At 36.0% G+C, this 9659-nt stretch overlaps 1 protein-coding gene across 1 annotated transcript; it reads right to left on the bottom strand.

The window, feature by feature from the left end:
• Positions 1 to 836: 836 nt before the first annotated feature.
• Positions 837 to 2316, bottom strand: LOC119876769 (ubiquitin-conjugating enzyme E2 D1). Its single transcript, XM_038551623.1, has one exon. It carries the CDS (start codon positions 2119 to 2121, stop codon positions 1678 to 1680), a length of 444 nt encoding a protein of 147 aa, XP_038407551.1. The 5' UTR covers positions 2122 to 2316; the 3' UTR covers positions 837 to 1677.
• Positions 2317 to 9659: the final 7343 nt, after the last annotated feature.

Here is a 9659-nt window from a genome sequence, read left to right as displayed (position 1 = left end):
ATTATTTTTACATTCATTTATAAAAACACATTTTCTAACAACGGGTTATTTGTGCTTTAATAATAATGATCCATGGTAAAATACTCAAGTGATTTAGATGCTTTACTAATGACTACATCCATCACAGATTCTTGTACACTTATACAACTACTGCAATAATCCAAAGAGCTACAACTCTTTTTGAAAATGACACTCACTCAAGTTTGGTAACCATGCTAAATAATTAAAAATGTATTTTTTTCCAAGTTAAAACATTAGAACTTTCTAGCTTTCTTTAAAATCTGCAAAGATTACCTATTTATTTAAATCACTTCTAACTGAAAATTTATAAAAACAGAAAAAAGCATCATTTTAGAATTTTCTTTATAACATCTATAGTAAAAAATGGATGTTCTCTTTCAAACTGTGATGGCACTACACTACTATTTTAAAAATTCTAGATTTTAAAATGTTAAGAAATACAATGTCCGTTCCATCTAGAGGGCACTTTAATGAATTAAACTAATTATTTTTCAGGTCTATTCCTTCTTCAGTGTGAGTGACACTGCCTTACACTCATCAGAGTACTTTAGTAAATAATCCATTTAAAATGTGATCTAAGACAAACCAACTTATTCTAAATTCTCTTCTATAACAAGGTATTGATGTGTATCATCTAGACTGATACTATAATAAACAGATACAAACCTAAAGCAATAAAATTTATATAATTAATGGCAATGAATGCCAAATACAACAGATCTCATTCTCACAACTTGGAATTAATTTTCATGCAAAATTTTATAGTTTTGATCCTTACTTATAGATAATTTATTTCTTTAAGTAATCAAGACAAATAGTAGAAAAAGCATTTTATTTATATGGAAAAAGCTACATTAATATCTGTAAAAGGTGTCAATATATATTGCCTATACAGAAAAAAATTCAATTCAAATGTGAATAGCAACAAATAAAAGTTACACATCTTCCTACTTAGCAGTGCAATTAATTCACATTGCAATAAAGTTAAGTCAAGTATAACAAAATCAAAACAAGTGTTTCTCCATAATCAGGATACTGAGAATTACAGTGTAAAGATCCTTTCAGGTTTAAGAAATCTGTAATCAATCTACAGAATACCCTAAGACAAGGGAGACAGACAGTTAATTCATTTAATTACCAGCTGTTGGGTTTTTTCAATACTGTTCACAGGGAAAAGGTAATGAGTTGACATACATGTAAATAGAATATATTTAGTCTATACAGTAAAAAAATACAAATTATAAAGTGAGCTAACAAAGAATGAAATCTGAATACAGATTTATAAAACTGATGACATCTTAGACAACACGTACAGTATTTCTCATGTAAAAACATCTAGTTTCAGCAAAAAATAATTTGGTTGTTTTTCAGATGCATTGCAGATCTTGTAAGCTGAAGATGCAGATGTCCACGTATCTTAAAAACCATAATAAATGTCTTTCTTAATGCATACAAAATGACAAATGCTCTCATCACAGTCTTAAGGGTATTTTTGGAAGTTTGTTTTTTGTCTTGCTTCAGAAATACATGTAAAGTGGGTAAAATTCAAAGGATTTCATGGTACAATGAAACAGTAAACAGTGCTCAATTTACTGCTAATGTTGAAAAAAACCTAGATTTTACAGTACTCTGGTATATATGAAAATTTTTTTGATTTTACATTGCATATTTCTGAGTCCATTCTCTTGCATGTCTGTTGTATTTTTCTTTGTCTGATTTATAGATTTGTGCAATATCTGGTACTAAGGGGTCATCTGGATTAGGATCACAAAGTAGAGAACATATGGACAATAAAACTTTTGATACAGTCAGAGCTGGTGACCATTGTGACCTCAGGATATCAAGACAAATACTTCCATTACTGTTTATGTTTGGATGGTAAATTTTTGTTGTGAAAGCAATCTTTGGTGGCTTAAAAGGATAGTCTGTCGGAAAATGTACAGTGAGAAAGAAGACTCCACCTTGATAGGCGCTATCAGGAGGTCCCATAATAGTTGCTTGCCAGTGGAACAAGTCATCTCCCACAGGTCCAGCTGAACAATGAGCAGGTGGGTCCCGTTGTAGATCACTTAATTCTTTCTGAATCCTCTTCAGCGCCATGGGTCAGGGAGGGCGGCGGGGACACCAGCCGGCTGGGGGCAGCTACGGGGCGCGAGGGGCGTAGGGTCGTCACGGGCTCGACTCGCTCCCTGCTCGGCCGGCTCAGCCCGACGGGTCCTCGGCTCGCTGCTCGCTGGCTCGCTGGCTCGCTCCGGGCGCCGGTGCCTGCTCCGTGTGCGCCCGAGCGCGAGTGTGCGCGAGTGTTATTTGTTTTATCTCTATGAAGAGATAAATCTTAATCTAAAAGAGATAAATCTCTTTTCTCTTTCTTAAGTACTTAATCCACTATTTTACAAGTGGGTATTTATGTGGTAAAATTTTGAAGGCTTCTATGGCTGGGTATATTTTCTTAGTCATCACCTTATATTTGAATCATAGTTTGGCCACATATAAAATTCTTGGTTCAAATTCCTTTTTCTCAATATTTTGAAAATATTACCCCATTGTCTTCCTGCATCCACTGTTCTGATTTCTTTATACTCTGCTTTTTCTTTTTTTTTTTTTTTGCTTTTTCATTCTTGAAATTAGTAAGGTAATTCTAAGTTTTGTCATTAATAGTCTTAACATTTTCTCTATGTGTGAGTTTTAAAAAATATTTATGCTCTGGCATTTCATGGAACCATGAAATCTGTTTTTTATCTTTTTTAATTATGAGAAATTTATTATTTTTTCAAATATTTCCTTCTCTCCACTTTTATAGCCTTTCTTTCTGAATGTTCTATCTTCTGGATGCTAGCACTTTTGTTTAATCTTTCTTATTGCTTAATATTGTTTATACATTATCTGTTTCTTTTTTCTTCACTTTTTTTCTTCTTAGAGAATCTACAATTTTATCTCCAAATTGCTCATTTTAAATTCTGGTGCACCTGTTCTAATTTTAGACTTTGTCTAAAAATGTCAAAACAAAACTGTCTGGTCCAGTTTATGGTTTTTATTTCAAAATAGCTGTTCCCTCAAATGTCTAAGCTTTCAGATCTTTAAGCCCATTTTCTCTTGGACTCTGTCCACTCTGGGGCAGGCAATGTGTGCGTGGGAAGCTGGGGGCTCCTTTTCAACTAGGTGAGCAGAGTTGAGGAGGTGTCGAATGTGCCCTAGGAGAGAACCTGGCCTTGGAAAACAACTTTCGCTCAATCCTTACCCCACAGAACTACTCAGGTGAGGGCTCCATCCTTAGCTACATAAGGGAGAAACCCAATTTGAAGAACAGATATTTTAGGTGGAAATGCTCCACCTTGGGAATTTGAAGAAGACAGAATGGGGAAGGGATTGTCCTAGTCTGATCTTTGCCTTTATTCTCTTGACTCTTCAATAACATAGGACTCTTATTCTTCCCAATTTTTCTCTCCCAACATTTGCACTAGCCCTAAAGGTCCAACTTGTTACTGTAGAAACAAGTCCTACTTATCCCAAGGCAATGGTGGAGGAAAAGCAAGAAAGAATGCTATTGAGTCCTGTTTTATCTTTCCATAGCTGTGCTGGGCTCCAGCCTCTGCTTCAACCCAGAGCCACTACGTCAGATAAACCAATTAATACAACCACCCCATTCTCCCACCAACCCCCTCTACCATCCACAAGGCTTTCAAAAATTTTCATCCTCAATTGGATTCCCTCTATATTTCTCTGCAGTTCACCTCAAGTATAAGAGCCAATAATCTCACGAGTTCAACTTCTTGGTAGGATGTCTTTGCCTCATACTATATCATTCCCAATCAATATTCTCCTTTCTTCAACTTTTCCTTTCACACTTTTCTTTCTCCTTAGTTTCTTCTGTCATATTTACTGTGCCTTTTTTAGACCCTTATGAAAGCTCCCTGCTTTAGTTTCCAGTATGTGATCCTCTCTTAATCAATTCCGTCTGTGCTGAGCTCCTCCTGTTCCTCTGTGTAGTCCTGTTTCTCATGCGTTATTCACCCCTTTCCTTCTGTTCCAAAGTTCTCCAACTCCCATTTCATTCTTTACCCTTTTTTTCTTGACTCTTATTCAGTAGCTATTGATCCCAAATTTCTAAGACACCTTTCTTTTACAAGATTAATCAATGTTGTACACCAAAAATTAACTTGGCTGAGTCCCTTAGAGGCAAAATCTAAATCTAGTTTATCATTGCCTCTCTAGTGCTTTAATATGTATTAAAATGTTTAACATTTAATAGATAAATGACACAGATTTATTGAAAACACACACACAAAATGAATTAATGCAAAGAAAGAATGGACAGCCGGGAAGAAATAAGTGATGGTGTTTTGAATGAACATCATATAAGTCATCATTTTTCTTAGTTTTATCTAGTTTTTAAGCTCCCCTAACTTCCTCTCCCCAACCCCAGTCCATAATACCCACTGTTGACTCATTCTGTCAAGTATCCATAAATGGAGAAAGTGATTTGCACTTTCAGACTTTCTGGTTATATCAAACTAATATTCATCCTCGTCTATGTAGTTTTTTGTTGTGGCTATGGATTCTATTCTAAGAGAGACACACAAAATGTGTATTATGATAGACACAATAAAATATAAGACCTTTGGATGTGGTTAAGAAATCCCTACCGTCAAAGATATCACAACACATCAGTCCCTAGGGAGGGCTGGTTCTTTTGCCTCCTAACTCTGATATGCATTGATTGTCAGATATTTTTTTTTTTAGTGCTTATGCTAGTTAATGTATGATGTTCTGTAGCCTGCCAGCTTGTTCTGTACTCTGTGGAACAGTTGATCTTGAAAGATGTCATTTTTTTTCTCATTTTTTGACTAGTTTTGTTACATCAGTGTTGATTTATTTTGCACTTTTGACAATCCGAATTTTTTTAAAGAACTGATCACATCTCAGAAACTTTAAATTAATGAATTGGATGCTGTAAGCAGAGAGAAGCAATAATATCTGAGTCTCCGTATTTTCTTTTCTCCCCCCCAATCTGTTCTTTTTTCTCCTTTCCTTCCTCCCAAAGCATAAACAGCTGTATCTCTATTTCCTCCACCTTAAATACAAATGTGCAAAGAGATGCACAATTAAAATAGCTAATTAGAATTTCTTCACTTAGAACCGCTTGTGGCACGTGCTCTGTTTCCAAGGCAGGGCTGTTATGCTCCCCTGGACCTTGTTATGATGGATTAGGACCAGTGATGTGAGGTCAAGGAGCACTGTGACCTCCAAGTTAACTGTGCTTTACAGCCTGTTGTAATTTGTGTCTAACTGCATCTTCCACATAACTTCATCTTCACATCAGTGGAGAATCATTAATTAAACTTAAAGAAACACTTTTGTGGTGGCGCCTGGGTGACTCAGTCAGTTAAGCATCTGACTTGGGCTCAGATCATGGTCTCAGGGTCCTGGGATGGAGCTCAAGATGGCCCGTGTTCAGCAGGGAATCTGCCTCTCTCTCCCTCTGCCCCTCCACCTGCTCCTGTTCTCTCTTTCTATCTCTCTCAAATAAATAAAATCTTAAAAAATACTTTGGTGGGTTAGTAATTGACCAAGTCTCTGTTTTAAAGAATTAGCCAGAAGTGAGATATAAAATCAATACTTGGTACACAGATGATGAGTTGGACAAACCTGCACTTTTGATTCAGATTCCAGTACTGGGCTGCTGGCTCAGTGTGGGTGAATTGGGATGAGTCTGAGCTTCAGGTTTTTGTGTCTTTTAAAAAAACTTACTTATAGGGATAACAGTACGTCAGAAATACTATGAAAATTATACATGTATATATTTATAAAATGTATAAAGTGTTTTCTCCAGTAAAATTTCAGTATGACAATTTTGATTAGTACTGTTGTTTTGATGGTTCATCATTATTATATTGTTGGCTTCTAATGTCCACAGAATGCTTAATAAGCATAAGAACTAGCTTAAATCCAGGCTCAAATTTATCAAAGAAAAAAAATAGAAAACTTAACATCAGATAATATTTCCTTCCAACTATACAGCTATATTAATCATTTTTAGTTGATACAGAGTGGTCAGTGATCTTCATGGAAAACCATAGTGGATAAGACCCAGCCTACAGAAGCAGATTAAAGGAGAAGCATTATGAGCCAATAATGATTTACCTTTACATTTTGTATTTTATGTAACTATGAAACAATTTCATTTAAAAATATGCATAGAGAAGCAGAAACCTGGAAGAAAGATTGTAAGGGGATACATTTTTAAAAAAAGATTTTACTTAATTATTCATGAGAGACACAGAGAAAGGCAGAGACATAGACAGAGGGAGAAGCAGGCTCCCTTGGGGACCCTGATGCAGGACTTGATCCTAGGACCCCGGGATCATGACCTGAGGCAAAGGCGATGCTCAACTGCTGAGCCACCCAGGCATCCCAAGGTGATACATTTTTTACTAATTTTCTTTTGCCTTAAATTTCCCCTTCCTTTTTCTCATGGCTCCAAATTACAGAAAGTTCTGCATTCTCAGGTATGATTTTCACAATCGTATTAATGATGATTAATGGGACTCTGTCTAGGTTACGTAATTCATTTCACTATTTAAGTTTGAGAGATCAGTAAGCAATTTCTCTTTGTTGAAAGATAGCTCATTTAAAAAATATCCAATGATTACTTATTTGTGAGGTTATTTTTCAAAAATCCTCAAACTCACTGATTTTGGGAAAAGGTAGGCCATCTTATTGTTTGTCATTTGTCATTGCTTAGTTTACTAGATGAGCAAACAAGAAAAAAAGTCTTCCATTCAGACAAAAATACATTTTGGGGAATGGGATGTTTTGCTTTCCATCTTTTTTTTTCAAAATACATTCTAAGGTTTTAGGTTAGACTAATTTTTTTTTCTTTGCTCTTAGATGCAGATTAGACTGGTAGTCAAGGGATCAAATTTTGCCATTTCAAAATTGGGAATAAACTGGAGGCATTGTTTTGTAGTCTCTTTATTCATCCAACTATATATCATGGACATCTTTGAGAGTCATTACATATTCTTCCAAGACCCCATTAATAATGGGCATACAATAGGCCACTATTGCATGCCTGTGCCATCATTCATTCAACCAATGCACTTGGCACATTCTTGATGCAATAATATTGAGGACATTGTAAATGGAGTCATTTGGAATAATATATTCATATCTGCCTTTTCTCTGTGTTTCTCAACTTGATTTATTTGCAGCTCTGAGAAATGGAACACGTTCTGTTTTGCTCTGAATGCGTTGAGCATAAATTTATACTCAAGCCTGAGAAAATACAGCGTGTGCGTGTATTTTCTAATATGTATACATGTGTGGAATGAGGGTAGAGTAGAGGTTGGGAGTAACCTATGACCGTAATCAGGCCAGATAAAGACAAGAGCAAGAATTTATGTGTGCTAATCCTTTCCAAGTTTCTAATTGCCTCACAGTTTCAGGTTGTGAAATATCAAAACTGTGTGGCCGTGGCTTTTTGTCATGAAGACGTTTTGGAAAGAAAAGAGAAAAAAAATACAGGAACTCTGAGTTAAAGAGTAACTTCTTATAAAGTTTTTATTATATGGAAAAGGAAATTATATTCAGCCCCCAAATCATTTTGCTCTACTAAAAAAAATGGGAACTGTGCCCGCTCTCTTCTATTTTAAATGCATAGATATAGCACTTGCTTACCTTCTGGAGGCTGTTAACAACCAGAAGCATAATCTCTATATAAACACAATGAATGCTATAGATTCCACAGTTCTTTTCTTTGGCATTTTCATCACATTTTCTCTTTGGCATTGAAACATTATCACAAATGAAAGAAAAAAAATGTGCAGGTTTTCCCCTTTTCTTTTTCTTCTTTTTAAATCAGCTTCAAAAAAACTCCGAGAGAAAAAGTTAGTTTGTTCTCAGGTACAATGGCATCTGAGAGTTCACAACTTTTCGCTCTAATCACTCTTTTCTTTCTCTGAACGTTCATGGCTAACATTCCCGGCGAAGAGCCTCCACTTGCTCATCATTCTCTAAGCCCCGAGCAACAATCAGTGTCTACTCATGTGGCAAAGCCCTGGCCTTTCCTATCAATTCTCTTGACAAGAATGTTGTCAAGTCTCGTTTGTTCTTTTCTGAGCTGATGAACTTATTTCAGGAGGCTGGTAGTTCTATTTCACATCTGTCTCTGATGAGACTGTGTGCCTTGAGGCTCTGTATCTTCTTGGGTTTTGAAGAGACGTAACAGAGATTATGTGAAATAGGCTTTGATGACTGCAGGCACTGGGTACCCATTCTCCATTGTCTGAGTAGTGCAGAAAGACCCTTTTGTGTGTGGCAAAGGGGGCCTCAATATGCAGGACAACTTCTGTTCCCTAGATTCCCTTACTGCCTTTTATTTTTTTAAGTGTGTCAGGGGTAGATAGTTCTGCTACCACTGGATAGATGGCTACCACTTTGCTAGATACATAATATGTCGCAGGCTTGCCAGCTTGTCACAGACCAAAAATCTTGAAGAGTTCTAAAATGCTAGCACAATTGCAGACCCCAATGGTGACGATTCAACTAGTTCAGAAATTAGCCTTTATACAATGATACCCGGACATTACAAAGCATTTTAAGGTGAGTAAGATCTTAAATTCAGTGGTCTCCACCTTTTTTCAGCTTGGTAAAATGAAAAAGGCAAAGGCAAAATACCAGATAATCTCAGTATAATGGTAATGAACTCCGTGATGAAGGAATAAATGGTGGAGGGGTACTCAATCCAATATCCTTTGGGATAAGATTATCCTCACTTTCGTTTTTTTTTTTTTTTTTTTTTTTTTAGTTTTTCAATTTGAGAATCTATTTTCTCATTTTGGCATGTGTGTATTGAATTTCAAATTTCATATACGAATACAGCGTCTGTGACCTGAAGACCCCTGTAATTGGACAACAAAAGTGGCTAGGTCAGAGGCAGTTTGTGTTATTGAGAGCATATATTTTTGTTTCAGGAATCTTCAGTTCTCTGTCTTGTTAGCTCAGTGACCTTGACAACTTAAATAGCCTCTCTCATACTCATTTTTGTCATGTATCAACTGGAAAAAATATCATCTCTGCACAGAGTTTGTGGGGTACAGATGACCCTCTTAGCAGAGTTTCATATTTTTGGGAATTCCCGAACACACATTTATTTTCTCCTTGTGAAGAAAAAGTTACCCTTTGGATTTGAGGCGAGTAGGATCTATATAGCTTGTGTTCTGTACTCAAGTAGTACATTTTTTCATCTCTGATTGTTTTCATCATTATTTCTATGACACATCCATTTAAGAATCTTTTCTGTACCTCAGGTTCCATTCTATGTTCTTTTTTTTTTTTAAAGATTTTATTTATTTATTTATTCATGATAGAGAGAGGCAGAGACATGGGCAGAGGGAGAAGCAGGTTCCCTACAGGGAGCCCAATTCCATTCTATGTTCTTATCTCATATTTAAGAAGTATAATGTTTACTCTTCTTTTCTTTTACAGCCAATATAAGGGTGATGGTTATGTAGGAAACACATCAGGCAATCAGGAGTGACAATATTTAACCAGTGATGATACTACATATTTCAGTCAGATACATTGTGTGCAATGTCTACAATATGTTCTTGGATAAAGGAGTTAAGACTTCAATCATG

The sequence above is a fragment of the Canis lupus genome, chromosome 11 (assembly GCF_011100685.1).
Source record: "Canis lupus familiaris isolate Mischka breed German Shepherd chromosome 11, alternate assembly UU_Cfam_GSD_1.0, whole genome shotgun sequence".
Classification (NCBI taxonomy): Eukaryota; Metazoa; Chordata; class Mammalia; order Carnivora; family Canidae; genus Canis; species Canis lupus.
The sequence above is the reverse complement of the archived record's forward strand: the minus strand, read 5'-3'. Positions and strand labels throughout refer to the sequence as shown.